Here is a 17,671-nt window from a genome sequence, read left to right as displayed (position 1 = left end):
TAAGACATTTGAAACATAAGTATTATTTTTAAAGAAAGATTGACTTGATGTCAATCTATAAAACAATTTGAAGGCGTAGATTTGATTAAAACAGATTAAGTATAAGGAACATTTGTTTAAATCACAGTTGCAGTGTAAATTCGAAAAGTAAATGGGTTTGGAAAACATTTAGAAGTAAAACAGTTTGATAGGTAGTTTGAATAGTGATAAAATCATGGTTTCCCTAGTTATTAATCACATGTGCTTAATGCAATCACATGTGATTGAAACAATAACTATAAGTATTTAACTTGTATTCCCCCCCCCCTTGAAAGCATATAAAAGCATTTAGAATATTTAAAAAGGTTGATTAAGGGGTATGAAACTCACTTGATTGATTGAAGAAAGCGAGATGGAAAACCGGGCAGAGTTTCGTCTCGGAAAGCGGATTTCTCTCGGGATTCTCGGGAATCTCGGGAGTAAAATCGACCCTCGGGACTTGAGCAAAAAGACCAGAGCTTCGGGTTATAACGGGCACGGAAAACGAGACAAGGTTGTGAGAGAGAGGAGAGAAATGAGCAACATTTTCGGAAAGCCTCGCATCCTATTTATAGGAAGGCTGAACCGCCTCCGAACGCGGGGCGTACGCTCGTACGCAGCGCGTACGCGTACGTCATGCACGACCGAAGCCTCGACTGCCTCGGTTCGGATGGGACGGGTTGCTGGGTACGCGGGTCGGATGGGACGGCGGGTCGGACGGGACAGCGGGTCGGAGCTTCGGACGGGTCGGACGGGTTAGATTCTTCGGATAGTGCGACGTGGACGATCCGAGACCCTCGATCTCAGTACGCGGGGCGTACGAAGGTACGCAGGGCGTACTTCGGTCCAATCCGATGACTCCCCTTCGGATATTACCGGGAATTTATAATTAAATTCATATTTATTTTAAATAAACTTCAAAAATTCATATCTCCCTCATACGAACTCCGTTTTTGACGTTCTTTATATCCACGCGAAGGTGAGACCATGATCTACAACTTTCGTTTAGATTCCGTTGGCAAATTCCGAAATTATTTTTATTATTTATTTATTAAAATGACGTGATTAAGGAATTTCTTCAAAAATTCATAACTTCCTCATACGAAGTCAGATTTGGACGTTCTTTTTATGTACGCAAACCTTGATATGATTCCTACTACTTTATTTAATCCGAATAAGATTTTAGGAAGGTTACATTTTGACCTAAATTTGATCGGTTTTACATTACATTGACTCGAAATATCGGGTTGTCACAATATTGGATTAGATTATTCTTGTGTTTCACTTCGCATGTTTTACTTCCCGAATAATAAGATTATTCAAACATCCACAGTCGATCATACTTTGGAAGTAAGTAATGAGGTAAGGCTGTCACAAATCGGACTGTAGATTGTCTAGGTGTTTAGACATAGCACAAGTTTGTTGCAGTATTCATGAGTACTCCTGAAATAAGATTTGAGTATTGGATTAAACCCACGCTCACATGAATCACTTCATGTATTTTATGACGAGAGATTGTGAGACGATAATATCTTATATTCTTGAAATTGAGACATATGAGTTGCTATTTACGAGTCAGCTGCGCATTGATAATACGTAAACGCATCAATAACTTGATGTTATAAAACGTATTGTTGTGTGTGATTTGATGAGTAAATAGTACAAGCATATGAGTCGAAGTTTATCCGTTCCTTTTACCTAAGAGGGATAAAAGTTATATATGTGGGCCCCTCGATGATTTAGTGATGACACCCTAAGCGTTTGGCGAAGCCTGGACTAAGTTGATGTGTTTAATTGTAGTTTGTTGTCAATCGTCATAAATCGGAAATCGGGAAACAACACATGGACGGAGAATGATTATAATCCATGTCTCAGTCCAAACAATATCTTGAATAATGGAGGAATATATGATCCCTTATCTAAAGGACGCGTTCTGATATGATCAGCGTTCGACAGCGACTTTTGAAAACTACGATTGTTATTTGGATTTTAAAGTCGTACTTGCAATAATAGTTATTAGACTTATCCAAGTGGGAGACTGTTGGATTAGGTGTCTACGCCTATAACTATAATTGGTATGAACTTGACCCGATATTAACATGATCCTTTTGGGTTGCCTTCACCATAGCAATTTAATAGGATGGATTATGGAGGAAGAGGTTTATTATGATTTATTAATATATTATATTAATTGAGAAATCATATTATTTAATTAGTATTGATCAGGAATTAATTTGGAACTATTTTAGTGATCAAAAGAGACTGATTAAATTGACGGGGACTGATTATGTAAATCAGTAATAGTTATAGTGTGGGCTAATGGATCATATTGGCATAGGATGGATGAAAATATATGGGAGCCCATAGAATTTCGTCCAAGTCTTGCCATATGGGGGTCCATGTGTTACTTAGGGGCTAAGCAAGGGAAATTAGGGTTTCCACTTGAAAACCCTAATAGCTAAAGTATATAAGAAACCCCAAGGCACACAAAATCGGCCCCTATGAGTTTCTAAGAGAACCCTAGCCGGTTTTGAGGCCTTCTCCTCTCTCTCTCTCTCTCTCTCTCTCTTGTTCTTCCTTGTTGCTAGTGGTGTTTGTAACTCCATTAGAGGTGCAACATTTTAGGCACTAAGCTCTTGAAGGTCAAGATCAAATGAACAACAATAAAGATAACATCTAAACCCTATTTTATGTGTCAATTTCGAAATTGGTATGCTAGTTATTAGGGTTTATGATTTGGATGATTATTTGCATGTATAACTTAAGAAAAACTTAGATCCAAAGCATTAGTGTTGCATGTAGACCATAGGAATTATGTAGTGCTCAAACCCCATCAGTTGCACCCTATTTAAAGGCCTTAAGTCCCTTGGTTGGCCTCCTTACCAGCCTCTTCTATCTAGAAATCCTAATTTCGTGTATCATCTTCCAAGGTTAAGTGTGTGAGCTTGTGGTGAGCTTTGAGTGTTGATTTTTGGTACTCTTTTGAAGGAGCCTTGAAGTTGGAGGTGTCTAGTTTGGAAGGAAGGCTATAGATCCGTAACCTCCCCACTTGTTGCAATCCTTTTGAGGTATAAAGTCGATACCTTGCTTCATTATTTCTTAGATCTCTTCCTTGAAGTTTTATTGTGATTATTGGCTCATTGACAGATTGTTCAAGGAGTTGAGCATTTCATGGGTTGTCACGTTAGATATGGCCATTTTATGGCCTCATTTGACTTAAAGTTGAAAATTTTACTAGGTTCTAGGTCTCCTTCATGCATTAAGTCCTTTATTAAGCCTTTCTTGAGTTCTAGAGCTTCTTTTGGCATGCATGAAAGTAAAGCTTGCAACTTTGCATGGTTTTCTAGCTCCAGGGTTTTAGATTCTCATTTTGAAGCCTTCGATTCGATAAAAAAAAGGCTTAATGTATTAAGCTGCTAGAATTTGGACTAACACGACGAGTTTTTGGTCCAACTCGACGTGTTGGTTTGATTTGTCCCGATTCAAAATTGTTGGAGAAATTCGGCGAGTTTGTTGGTGCACTCGACGAGTTGGGTCAACATGGATTGTTGACCTTGATCGTTGACTTGACTTTGACCATGAATGACCAGGTTTGACTTTTTAGGGCATGTTGGGTATTTCGGGGCTTTGATAGAATTAGTCACATGGTGGTTGTAGTCATTTGGGTCGGGAGTTTAGATTCGGAGTTAGATCTTATTAGTTCAACACTACTTGTGAGGTGAGTGTTCCTCACTATACTTGTTGGGTCGAAGGCACAAAGGCAGAGCCTTTTGGAATGGGTATCCTGATTATTGCATGATTGAGTATTATAGTGATCTGTTAGGTCTGTATCTTGGTAGATAGGATAATGTTATGCTTATTGATCTGTAAGATCTATGCTTGTCTGTTGATTGATTATATGTTTATGACTTATGTATATGTCGACATGTGTGTGCTTGGGTTGAGGCGGTCCTGCTTTGTGTAGAAGGCCAACAGACCCAGGGTGGCCCAGATAGACTGAAGGCCTATAAGGCGGACCAGTCAGGCCGAAGGCTCGGAGAACGGTTCAGACAGGATGAAGGCCGGGTGTGGTGGTCCAGACATGTTGAAGGTTCTGTATGTGTGTTGTTGCTATGATATTTATGATTATGTGTTGTGGTGGTATTTTGGGGGAAAACTCACTAAGATTTGGGCTTATAGTTTTGAATTATGTTTCAAGTACCTCTGTCACACCCCCAAACCAAAACGGCGGAAACATTCGGGGGTGGAGGACATCATGTTGAGTATCATAAGAATGCACAATAGTAAAACAAGCAACATCATCATCCATTGCATTAATAATATAGTTAATACAAGTGTGTTCCGAATGTATTTGTATGACACCAAAAATAGAAATATCAAAATAAAAGACGAGTCTTGAATGAGCACCGTCTTTTCAAAACCTGGTCTAGTGTACATGTCTACTGGTGACCTGAGAATACAAGTTATTTTGAAAGAGTAGATCAACATTTAGGCTGGTGAGTTCATAAGTATTTTAGTGTCAAATGTTTGTATAAGTTGGATGAAAGTTTGTAAGTGTTTGATGTAAATGTTTGTATACTTCCTAGAAAATCCTATATTTTCTACTAAAATGGAAAGTAGTCTTCTACCAAGACCCGATTGTTTTGTATGTTTGTTCTCTTGTAAAAGTGAGTGTTTTCCCCAATGTATGACTATCTTTAACAGAAAATAGTTTACATTACCGTTTATGTGAGAAGATCACTATACGAATGTAATGGGAAAATGAAGATGTACACTAGTATTGTATATAGTGACTACAGATGTACTAACTACCTTAAAACCAACTTGTTTAATTAAGGTAAAATGTGATGAGGTTATAACCATGCTTGATTGACTAGTATAAAACACGACGTTCCAAAGACATCGAAATGGTATGACATTTGTCACCTGTAGACCTGCAGGTCCCACTGTAGCTAGCAGCAATGTGTAGGATGGTCAATCTCATATAGATCTATACACAAACTCATGCTCTCCCTTCAGGAGACTCTGGTTACAAAACGTGACACAACAGTATATTGCCAATGTCATGAAGTACCGACTCACATTAATGTTATCTTGTTCTTGTATTAGTATAGTATGTTCCTTTTGTTCTAGTGTGTAGTATGTTCCTTCTGTTATAGTGTATTGTATGCTCCTTCTGTTCTTGTTATATGATGTTCTTTCTATTCTTGTTATAGTATGTTCCTTCTGCTCCAGTTATAGTATGTTTGAACTGACTCTTGTATGAACTGAATCTTGTAAGTTTCATTGTTCTAGAAATAGTAAGTAGTAATCCTCTAAACTATACCTATTATAGTTTACTAGTAAGCTCTAAAGTTGAATGACTGATCATGTTTGTACACTTTTGCTACCCAAAGGCATTGAACTGATTGGAAAAACTTTTATATCTACATACATATACATAATATATAACTAAGATTTAAACGAAACTTGGACAAACAACTGATACCCTAAGTCGACAACCAAACAAGGAACAGGAAATAAAGCGAGTTATCAGTCCTAAGCCATTTCAACCTAATTTATATAACTATATCTATATAGACATGATTTTGACAATATATATGTTTAAAAGAGTTTTGTAAAACGATAAAGAGTTTATCATATAAAAAGAGTTTTAACCATTTGAATGGTTATTGATGACTTGATGTTAGTTTATAAAATGATTTGAAACAGTTTGATTGATAACACATTTTTGAAGTCTAAGAAATCCTTTTGTTTGATAGTTATAAATCACATGTGATTAATACGATAACTATATTGTTTTCTACTTGTATTCCCCCCATAAAAGCATTTAAAATCATTAAAAGATAAGTTTAGGGGTATGGACTCACCTGTAGTGAGTGATTCGAATGAAAGATCGATATAGGATGCTAAGTATGCCAAGTAAAGTCTCGAGCACAAACGGATCCTATTAAGCATATAATGACACATATATGTATATAATTAGTGTATATAACAACTAATCATGTAATGGAACAACCTTAGGTGCTAGGAATCACTTGAAATGAAGTGTTAAAATCACATATGATTGATGGAAGGGTGTTCACGGCCACAATATAAGTGTTTACGCCCATAGAAGAGTTTACGGCACACATGAAGTGTTTACGGCCCAAGGCTTGACCCTATGAAGGGTTTACGGCCAAGACTTGATCCTATGAAGGGTTTACGGCCATGGATGAAGGGTTCACGGCCACATCAAGATCTTATGAAGGGTTCACGGCCCTATGAAGGGTTTACGACCATGAACTCTTGAAGATCATGCAAATAAGTGGTTGTTTCATGGTTGGAATCAAGTGTTTCTAGTGGATAACTAGATGATAGAAGAGATACTTACATTTTGGAAGCATTTAGGGAGTTTAGGGCCCAAGAACAAGTGTGTGTTCTTGGTGAAAAGATGATGATTTGAAGATCTAAACCAAAAGTGTGGAATTCATGGATGAAATCAAAGAGCTTCACGTGAATAAAAAGGACATCAAGTAAATATGGAAGAATCACTTACGATTTTGAAGAGAAAGGAGAGTGTTCTTGATGATACTTGAGAGAGTTTGAGAGTTCTTGACTTGAAGATGTGAGAAATGAAGAAATAATGAAGGAACACCATGCATATGAAGAGGGGTTCATGACCAACATGGGTTCACAACCGTGAACTCCTTGTGAAGGTGTTTCCGGCTCGATTGCAACTCAATGATCTCAATTTAGTACTTCCTAACACACAATCCTTGAGTGTACTAGGCTTAGAACTCTCAAACAGACCCTTAACAAAGCTAAAAGTTAACAGAAACAAGTCTAACTTTCGATTGAATTGATTGGCTTTACAAGATAGAAATTTCGGGTTGTCACAACCTCAGAGGATCATGGGAAGGCAAAGGCATGATCGTGCACCTCCTCATGAATTTGTTTTATGATTTTGGGATTTCTCTAATGCGAAACTCATTTTGAAAACAATTTGTAAAAAAGGATGGTTTTGGGTTGATTTAAAAGTTTAAATTTTCAAGAATTTTTGAGAATGTTATAACGTGCAATTTTTGGGGCACATCGTCAACTAGAAGGGTATCATGGTCAATCCGGCCAAGATCAAGGTTGTGATACAGTGGGAAATTCTGAAGACTCCATCTGATATTTTGAGCTTCCTAGGTCTCGCAGGGTATTACCGGAGATTTATCAAGGATTTCTCCAAGATTACAATGCCATTGACCCGCTTGACGAAGAAGAACGTTACTTTTTAATGGGGGTCTGATCAGTAGTTAAGAAAAAGATTGTGTGAGGCCCCGATTCTCGCTCTACCCGAGGGTATGGATGATTTGTGGTTTATTGTGATGCTTATATATCGGGTTTCGGAGTTGTCCTTATATAGAGGGGTCATATGATTGCTTACGCTTCAAGGCAGTTGAAGCCTCATGATGCGAATTACCGTACACATGATTTGGAGTTGGGGGCTGTGGTTTTTGCCCTCAATATTTGGAGGCACTATCTGTAAGAGGTCAGGTGTACTATTTACACTGACCACAAGAGTTTTAGGTACCTGATGGAACAACCGAATTTGAATATGTGACAGCAAAGATGGTTGGACGTGGTGAGGGTTTATAATTGTGAGATCCTGTACCACTCTGGGAAGGCCAATGTGGTTGCCGATTCCTTGAGCTGCAAGGTAGTGAGTGCGCCTATTGGGGATACTTGTTTAAGGATGGTTATGATTTCGCTTCTGTTAGATATAATCAAGAAGGCTCATGTGTAAGGACTAAAAAAGGAAAATTGGAAAGCGGAGAGGATCAGAGGGCAAATACCTTTATTTGTCAGAGACAGTTAGGAGTTGTTGACTCAGTGTGGGGTGAGACAGACAGCTCTAGAAGAGACTCATAAGTCAAAGTTTTCAATCCATCCGGTGGCCATGAAGATGTATCGAGATCTGAGGCTAAGTTACTAGTGGCCCTCTATGAAAAGGGAGATTGCATGGTTCGTGGAGTGAGGATTGACTTGCAGGTAAGTCAACATCAAACATCAGAGACCCCACGACAAGATGCATCCATTACCCATTCCGATGTGTAAATGGGAAGAGATTACCATATATTTCATCATAAAGCTGCCAAGGATGGCACATGGAGTTGATTCTATCTGGGTCATTGTTGATAGGTTGACCAAGAGTGCACATTTCATACCGATTACCGAGAATATATCCTCTGAGAAGTTAGTTGACATTTACGTTTGGGAGATGGTGGTTCGGCACAGGGTTCTAGTTTTGGTGGTGTCGGACCAGTATGTTCGTTTCACCTTTAGGTTTTGGAGGAAGTTTCATGAGGAGTTGGTACTCAACTACATTTTAGTACAACATACCACCCCAAACCAATGAGTAGAGCAAGCATACGATTCATACACTCGAAGATATGCTCCGGGCGTGCATTTTAGATTTTGGAGGGAGTTGGGATACTTACCTCCCACTGGCCGAGTTGACCTACAACAATAGTTTTCATGCCAGTATTGACCGACCGCCTTTTGAGATGTTGTATGCGAGGAGATGCAGAACCCCAGATTGATGGGGGGAGGTCAGACATCGGGTTATGGGGAGTACCGAAGTTGTACTCAAGACCATTGAATTGATTCAGCAGGTACGTGACAGGTTGCGAGTCGCGCAAAGTAATCAGAAGAGTTATGCAGACCAGTTGTGATCAGGCCTCGAGTTCCAGGTGGGGGACTTAGTGCTTCTAAAGGTGTCACCTACTCATCTTGGAAAGGTGTCATCCGATTTCGAAAGCGGAGCAAATTGGGTCCCCGATTTATTGGTCCCTTCAGGATTGTTGCCCGGGTGGGAAAGGTTGCATATCGAATGGATCTTCCTGATGAGCTCAGTCAAATCCATAACACCTTCCATGTTTCTCAGCTTCGGAAGTGTGTGACCGATGATTATGCGGTTTTCCCTTTGGATGATATTCAGGGTGATGATTGCCTAAATTATGTTAGGAGACCGGTTTTGATCTTGGATAAGAAGATGAAGGCCTTGCGCAATAAAGTAGTGTCTTTGGTCAAGGTCCAGTGGCAACATCGGAAGTGTTCCGAATGGACGTAGGAGCCCAAGGTAGAGATGCGAGAGCACTACCTTGATTTATTTGCGACAACGGACTTCGAGGACGAAGTCTGATTCACGTAGGGGAGATTTGTAACACTAGTATTCTAGTTATGTTCATTGTGACCCAACTCTTAAAAGAAATTGCAGATATGGTCCCTACGTTGGGCGTACGAGATAGGTACGTCGGTCATAGGTTGCACAATGGTGGATCGCGGATATCACATGTACGCTGAGCGTACATGCATGTACGTTGGGGATACGCAATCAGGGGACATACCTTAATTTTTAGGGTTTGCACCCTATTTAAAGAGCATTATGGCTTTTTATAATTTCTTAACTACAGCCTCCATCCCTCTAAACCCTAAGATCAAAAACCCTAGACCTAAGAGTGAAATTTGAAGCTTTTGAGTGAGTTTTGTGCATTCTTGTTTGTGAAGAAAGATCATCAAAGGAGTAGTGTTGTTCTCAAGCCTTTGTATCCAAAAACTACTCAACCTTGTGCGTCTTCTGGAGGTATAAAGCTCCAACCTTGATGTACATTTCTTTAGATCTTATTCAACCTTGTGAGTATGGAATACTCCAGGACCTTTAAGTTGTCCTTTCAGACGTTTTAGGATGTATTAAGTCATAAAAATGCAAGCTTGGATGTTTTTTCCCTTCGATGCATGAGTTATGGATGTCTTAATGATTTAAGAAGTTAGGGTTTTTGGATATGAGCACTTGATAGCCATGCAAGTTCATAAAGTTGGAAACTTTATGGTTAAGGACGTCATTTGGGGACTAGATCTGGATTTTGGACGAAAAGGCTTAAGGGATTAAGCCCTTATTAGGAAGAAAATATGGCAGACGAGTACGTCGGGCGTGCCAAACGGTACGCTGCACGTATGTGGTCAACTCCCCAACTTCTGGTCAATGTGGAGTACGTTGTGCATACGAGTTGAATATGCCCAACGTACTCATCTAAGTTGACTCGATTGACTTTTGACTTTGACCAGGATTTGACTAAGTTTGGTCTAGGGGTATTTTGGGTATTTTGAGATGTAGATTGAGTATTGGTCACTGTTATATATGTAAAGGTGACCGTTAGAGTCGGTATTCAGAACACAGAGTTTTTGCAGCTATTTTCATCTATTCTTGAGGTGAGTATCCTCACTGTATGCACAGGTGGAAGGCACCAATGTCGATCCATTATCCGGTTATATAGAATGCTAGTTGTTATATGATATATATTTGTTTGTGTGATCCGATTGAAATACACCCTAGGACGGGGCCCACTGTTATATGATCAGATTGAAATACACCTCATGGCGTAGGGCGGGGCCCACTATTGATTGTCGGGTTGAAATACACCCTAGCGTGGGGCCCACTATGGCATGTTCGAGTTGAAATATACCTCAGGGTAGGGCCCATATTTGTTTATTGGGTTGAAATATACCCCAGGGCTAGGCCCAGTTGTATGTTTGGTATGTGGTACTCTGGGGGAACTCACTAAGCCTCATGCTTACAATTTATATTTATGGTTTCAAGTACTTCTGGTACAAAGTGGAAGAGCCCGACATGATGGCACATCATCATCCCCTCATGATTTATGCATTTTTTGGATATTAATACTATGATAATTTTGATATTGTATATTATGAATGTTTTGAAACAATTTGATGATTAAAACTATTGATTTTAAAATGAAAATTTTTATCATACTTTTAGGATGTTACATATTTCCTTTACCATAATTGATTTTGAGTTTTGAATTTTTGAAATGTTGTTAATAATGGTTTGCTTTTATGTTTGAATTGATATGATTCTGAAGTTGGTATTGGTGATGGGTGGTTGCAGGAGGTAAACCGATGTTAGAGGCAAATTTTGTGCTCTTTAAAGTTTAAACTCTTATGAGATAAGAAATTGAGAATAATGGGACCTAAAACTATTAAACTCGATGTGGTATCAAGATGATATGATCACAATTATGAAAGTACATTATTATTCTTGTGGGAAATTAAGACGCAAATGTCCATATAGATGCAACAAGTCTTAATGTGGTGTTCCCAAAATTGCTTAGATGCTTCCTAATTCTAGTGTGGCCTTTTTGATCGATTCCTCTCTTGGATCTCATGCTCTAAGTTTAGACCTGGCAATGGAGCAGGTTTTGACCCTGATCCGATCCAAACCCGCAAGAATTATATGGGTTTGGAGCGTAGTTTTTGATTCGTTACCCGTTTATGATCCATACCCGCTAACCCTTTTATTAAATGGGTCGGGTATGGATCATCATCGGTCCGCTCCATTTATAATATGCCCCATATAAATTTTTGAATTATACATTTATATTTTATACTTCTTACCGTTTAATTTTAATTCCAATCAAAAGTCCAAAGGGCAAAGGCCAAAGAAAAAACGTTTTTACATAAGAATTGATAAGTCGGTTTCTAAACTTATAGACTTCTATCAAGAATCATAATGTCATTCAATTTATATTCATCAAAAAATTGTCATATCAATTTCTAATTTAATAAATATTTTTTAACATGAAAAAAGTTAGCAATTGCTATTCGCTATCACTACAACCGACAACCATAAATCAATTCAAAGTTGTTGCAATAGTGATTTTTAATTCCGATTGAAATTCCTCGAGTGTGTAATGTCCTTTTCTACATCATTTTTTTTATTTAAAAAAATGTTATTTTAAGTATTAAGATATAGTATACATTTTTTTAATTAAGAAATTTTATTTTAGGAATTAATTAAAATGTGTTTAAAAAACCTTTGGGTTACGGGGCGGGTTTGGATATTTGTTGATTCGGTGGATAAGGGTATGGGTCTGATTATTTAAAACCCTGCGGGTTACGGAGCGGGTTTGGATCGGATTTTGAAATTTGTTAAAAGGGTTTGGATCAAGGCCAATTCGCTCCAAACCCGCTTCATTGTCGGGCCTATCTAAGTTGCTACTTTTGGTGCTATCTCTCTTCCTTGTTAATCTATATAATGGATATAGTTTATATCCTAAAAAAATTTATGTTTTGTATTCTATTTTTGTACCACTTGTATCGTTTCAAGTGTTATGTTGGTTTCTTTATTTAATATACACCTTGTCGTTTCAAAAAAAAAAGTTAATAATAAATAAAATAATTAAAACAATAAACAAGAGTATATTAATTGTATTAAGCTCGTCAGGGATCAAAGACATAATAAAATCAAACTATTGGGACAAACCGAGTTAAAATAACAAGTTAAGGACCAAACACACATTACCTTATACCACACTGACCATTCGTGTAATTTACTCTAAACCTTATTTTTGGTTCGACTAGTTATTAATTAATTTATTTAATTTAATTGGTGAATTAATATATACATGAAATTGAACCTAAGAGCTCTTTTATACGCGTTGTTTAGTTTTGAATTTTCCCAACAACCCTCCTGGCCTCCTGTGAATAAAAAGTATTTAAAAGTAGATTAATAACAAATTCGAATGGTATTTTAGTTTGTTTTGGAAGTAACATAAATTCGAATAATATTAATAACTACCCTCTTACCTTAACAGGCCGGTGAATTACCAACTACATGGAGAAGAAGGAACATATTCTCTTACGAATAATAATAAGTTTCTCCTTTTTACTCAAACCAATCGCCAGTGTCAACGACGACTGCTTGCCATCCTCTGCATGCGGCCCCCACGAACCAGATGTCCGGTTCCCGTTCCGTATCGTCGGCCGACAACCAGCCCGGTGTGGTTTCCCCGGTTTTGACCTCTCCTGTAACGAACTAAACCGAACAATCATCCGACTTCCGTCATCCCGCTCATATATCGTCAACAGAATTTCCTACGTTTCACAGGTTCGTTTCCAAAACATTACCCAAAAAGTAGTTTACATCACGTCTCTAATCAGAGACCTGTAAACGATTCACAGATCATCTACATAGATCCGGAATTCTGCCGACCAAATGGAATAATCAACGTCAATGTAAGCGACACGCCATTCAATTACAGTATCTTATGGATGAAGAGCTACACTTTTTACAACTGCTCCTTACAGAACTCCGGTTTCATGTACCCCGGCGTGCCGTTCCCTTGCTTGAGCAGCGGAAATTACTCTGTATTTGCTGCGTCGATCGATTCTCGTTCTGTGCCTTCGATTTGTAAGGTTATGAAGACGATCATGGTGCCGATCAGGTCAAACAGCGACATAAGGGAGGGACTGGAGTTGGTGTGGTTCACTCCCTCCTGCGGATCTTGTGAAAGGAAAGGCGACGTCTGTGGATGGAGGAGTGATGATGGACATATCATTTGCGTTAGTTCTTCTTCTTCTTCTTCCCGTGGTAAAGTTTCTCTTCCGACTCTTTCATTACATACTTTTATGCATGAAGTACTACTTGTTAAAGCTAGCCTGAGTGGTTCTTCCAGTCCATCATACCTGTGGTTTCACATTTGTTATGCATACAGCTCTTTTAGTAATGATTACACTGTGAATGGTTCCTTGGGATACATGTATTTCATAGTTTTATGCATAAGGTACATTGAGTTAAGGTAAAGAAGATATATTAGAATTTTTTATTTATATTTTAATTTATGAAATCGTCGACTTAAAATAATATTATGTATCTTTTTAAAAACAATATACCTAATAGTCTCCTACACTAACAACTAAGTCAAAAATGACATCTAACATGCAATTACTTGGAAAGGGCCGGCTCTACTTCAATAAAAACTAAGCAAGGCTTAGGGCCCCAATTCCAAAGGCCCCATTTAACCTAATTCTCGATTTGTGATTTTCCATTTGGTATTCGCGCGCGCCACAGATTGCCGACCGTTCTTCTTCCAATCTCCCTTCTCTGTTTCTCTTTCTCTAATTCTCCATTCTTGGCAGAAGCAACCATCAGTCTACAATCTCAATTTAATATTGATCGAGTCTTAGTTATTCATTAGTTGATTCTCGGTTCTTGTTCTTTCTCATTCAAAACTTCAAGGTTGTCAATTGTCGGCAAGAAGATAAGAACCGAAAGTCTGAAACAGTGAAACAATATGTTTTTCTTGACTTATTCCGTTGATAATCTGATTATTTATTGTTGATTTCTTATTTCTCCATTAGTCTATTAGTTTGTGTTTGATTTATGTTATATTTATAATTGTATATCAGTTTTCAAACCTTTTATAGCATCATTATAATTCTGAATATATGAATCTGATTATCAGATTAATAGATTATCTATTAAGGCCAATACTTGATAGGAGTTAATTTTTTTAATATTCACTGTGTCAATACCAAAAAATTGAACACTATAGTGGATCGTTTGTAAAGCATTTTTTATTTATGAATTATGATGTGGCTATGATTTTCATGGATGCTTTAGTAGTCTAGATTTTATGGAAATATAAAACTCGGCTGTAAAAGTTGCTGACAAAGTAATCACCCAACTTATGGTGAAAACACAAGTTCCTCGACAGATTGAAGTTGTGCTCCCATCCATGTTCTTTAGAGGGTGTTTGACTTTGCTTTTAAAATGACTTTCGAAACTTTTGGCTTTTTCAAAAAGTTAAAAGTTTAAAAAGTTGTTTGGTAATTAAAAAAGATCTTTTAAAATAGCTTTTTGAGAAGAAGAAAAAGGAGGTTTTTAAGAAGTCACGTATGTGTTACTTTTGGCAACTTTTGCCCTTTTTTCCTTTCAACCCTCAAAAGTTTAAACAAACATATTTTAAAACCATCTTTTGGAAAAAGATATGAACCAAAAAGTTCTTTTCTAAAAATGACTTTTTGGTCTGAAAAGTTATCCCAAACACCCCTTAATCTTTAAAAATAATTATTTTTGTATTTCATCTTGTTACTGTTAAATGTGTACATTCCTTAGCTCCTTGCTAAGTGACCTTTTGGCTATTTAATTTTAATATATTTGCCTTTTCAAAAGAAAACATGAAGATTTATCTTTGAACAAAATGTGTAGTACATTACCATTTAATCATGTTTGAAACTAAATGCGTAGTACATTACCAATGAATCAATTTTTATAACATTAAGTATAGTAAAGACGAAAGGGTCCCAAATTTTTTGTTCGCTTAGAGCCCCTAAAAAGGTTGAGCCGCCCCAGAGTCTTGGAATTTAAAATGAGCAAAAAGTAATGATCATGTTAGTATAGTTTAGGGTTAGGGTAGATTGAGTTAAGGTAAAGAAGATATATTAAAAACATTTATTTTATATTTTAATTTATGAAATCTTATAATAATATTATGTATCTTTGGAAAAACATTATACCTAATAGTTTCTAACACTAACAACTAAGTCAAAAATGACATTTTATGAACGGCAAACTAATCTACTCCTAACTATCACCACATATATTTCAAACGAGACTTAGGCGTGTTTGGCACGGAGCTTTTGGAAACGTTTGAGAGCTTCTAGCTTTTAGTTTTTGACAAAACGCTCTAGTTTAAACAAAAAGTTTCATTTGGTAGTACGAGCGTTTAGCTTTTAGTTTTAACAAAACGCTCCGATTCTAAAAGCTACTTTGTGTAGCTTTTAACAAAACGCTCCGGAACTTTTGAAATCAATTTTCATAATTACCCTTAAAAATATATTTATATATTTTTTATTTTTAATAAATTGTCCTTTTATGTAATTTTATATATTTCAAAAGCTTCCAGCTACTTTTGCCAAATATTCATATAACAAATAAAAGCTACAGCTTCCCGCTACCAGCTACACGCTACCCGCTACCAGCTAACCGCTACCCACTTCCAACTAACAGTTACTTTTGTCAAACACGCTCTTAAACCTATGACCTCTCAAATGAGAGAGTCGCTCCCTACCGCTAGATCAAAGGTCATTTGGTCAAAAATGACATCTAACATGTAATTGCTTGTAATTTAAAATGAGCAAAAAATAATTATCATGTTAGTATAGTTTAGGATTAAGGTACATTGAGTGTCTTTTTTTTTTTTTTTTTTTTTTTTTTTTTTTTTTTTTTTTTTTTTTTTTGAAAGAGACCAAAGCCTCGGCAAAAGGTACATTGAGTTAAGGTAAAGAAGATATATTAAAAACAATTTTTTATATTTTAATTTATGAAATCGTAAACTTATAATAATACGTATCTTTGGAAAAACATTATACCTAATAGTCTCCTACACTAACAACTAAGTCAAAAATGACATCTAACATGCAATTGCTTGGAATTTAAAATGAGGGAAAAGTAAGTATCATGTTAGTATAGTTTAGGGTTCTCATGGTGTATATTACGTAGTTTATCTTTCTTTTTTTTCCTTTTTTTTAACATGCTCGTAAATAGACTTTTTCTACGATGAAAACTCAATATATGTTGCATTGAATCCGATTCTCTTTTTAATACATGTTTTTTGTATATAGGTATTACAAGGATTGCTAAATACGGTTTATTCATAGGCATCGGTGTACCTTCATTATTATGTATCATCGGACTTGTATGTTATGCATCTTTTAAAATACAAGGCTATAACAACACTCATAACCGAAGCATTGATTTTTCCTCAATCACAGTCATCCCACAATTGGCCTCAAGAACAGGATTAGATAGGCACACAATTGAGTCCTATCCAAAAACCGTACTTGGAGAGAGTTATAGATTGCCTAATGATGATGCTACTTGTGCTATATGTCTTTCTGATTACAAGCCTAAAGAGTCGTTGAGGACAATCCCAGAATGTAATCATTATTTCCATTCTGAATGTATTGACAAGTGGCTTATGTTGAATGCAACTTGTCCGATGTGTAGGAATACGTCGGAAGGTTCGGCATTGGTTACGGTTCGGCATTGGATACAACTTGCGACATCAAGGTTGAGTTCCGTAGATTCATCGCAGAGAACAAATAATTATGAATTTTGATATATTTACATATATATTTTTATGTATGAAAACAAGGTTATATGGTTAACTCTTAAGGAATATAAAAAAAGGTAAATTATACAACTCTCAAAATTTGCATATACTCGGTGTTAGTATAACATGTCTATGTATACATTCATCCCATAGGCCTTGTGTTTGCAACTCATTTGTGTATGTTATAATCTCATATTATTGATAATGAATGTGAAAACATGTTCTGTGAATATAAATTTATAATTTGGTATATGAGCGGCCAATATTGTGTATCTATCTATCCACAACTAGAAAACTGGATGAATTTCTAGGGAAACTAATAACAAAAATTTTTTTTATCAAAAATTAGTGAAATAATACTAACATAATAACGATTGAAATAATTTTCGTCGGTAATTAGTAATTACAGACGGAATACCGACGAATTGTAAACGAAATTAGTGACTTTGGCTATCTGTCAGTATTCCGTCAATAATCACCAACGGATTTCCAACGGAAATGGTCTTTTAGAAAATAAACTAACTTTTTTTTATTAGTAATATTATAAAAATAATTCAATTATTATTATTAGCATTAGTGATTAAACAATATTTATTTTTATTATTAAAATTATATATATAATTACTAAAAAAGTAAAAAGTACCAACACAATTTTTTTTTTATAAAAAATATAAATAATTTATTTTATTAGTAATATTATAAAAATAACT

The 17,671-nt window shown here is 36.4% G+C and overlaps 1 protein-coding gene and 1 long non-coding RNA gene across 4 annotated transcripts; one reads left to right on the top strand and one right to left on the bottom strand.

The window, feature by feature from the left end:
• Nucleotides 1-12,426: 12,426 nt before the first annotated feature.
• Nucleotides 12,427-12,791, bottom strand: LOC145058709 (uncharacterized). Its single transcript, XR_013686480.1, has 2 exons — nt 12,652-12,791; nt 12,427-12,543 (listed from the first exon to the last, which is right to left on the bottom strand). It is a non-coding gene; the product is annotated as an uncharacterized LOC145058709 (long non-coding RNA).
• On the top strand, nt 12,680-17,199 carry LOC145058708 (putative RING-H2 finger protein ATL21A). Of its 3 annotated transcripts, XM_079006610.1 has the most exons (4): nt 12,680-12,952; nt 13,027-13,080; nt 13,153-13,435; nt 16,471-17,199. In XM_079006610.1, exons 1-4 carry the CDS (start codon nt 12,680-12,682, stop codon nt 16,965-16,967), a joined length of 1,107 nt encoding a protein of 368 aa, XP_078862736.1. In that variant the 3' UTR covers nt 16,968-17,199. The 3 variants fall into 3 exon arrangements, with proteins under 3 accessions (XP_078862736.1, XP_078862737.1, XP_078862735.1); XM_079006611.1 differs by having other exon boundaries at nt 13,027-13,435; nt 16,621-17,199; XM_079006609.1 differs by having other exon boundaries at nt 13,027-13,435; nt 16,471-17,194.
• Nucleotides 17,200-17,671: the final 472 nt, after the last annotated feature.

This window comes from Lactuca serriola, chromosome 6 (genome assembly GCF_051521515.1).
Source record: "Lactuca serriola cultivar US96UC23 chromosome 6, Lser_US96UC23_V15, whole genome shotgun sequence".
Taxonomy (NCBI): Eukaryota; Viridiplantae; Streptophyta; class Magnoliopsida; order Asterales; family Asteraceae; genus Lactuca; species Lactuca serriola.
The sequence above is the reverse complement of the archived record's forward strand: the minus strand, read 5'-3'. Positions and strand labels throughout refer to the sequence as shown.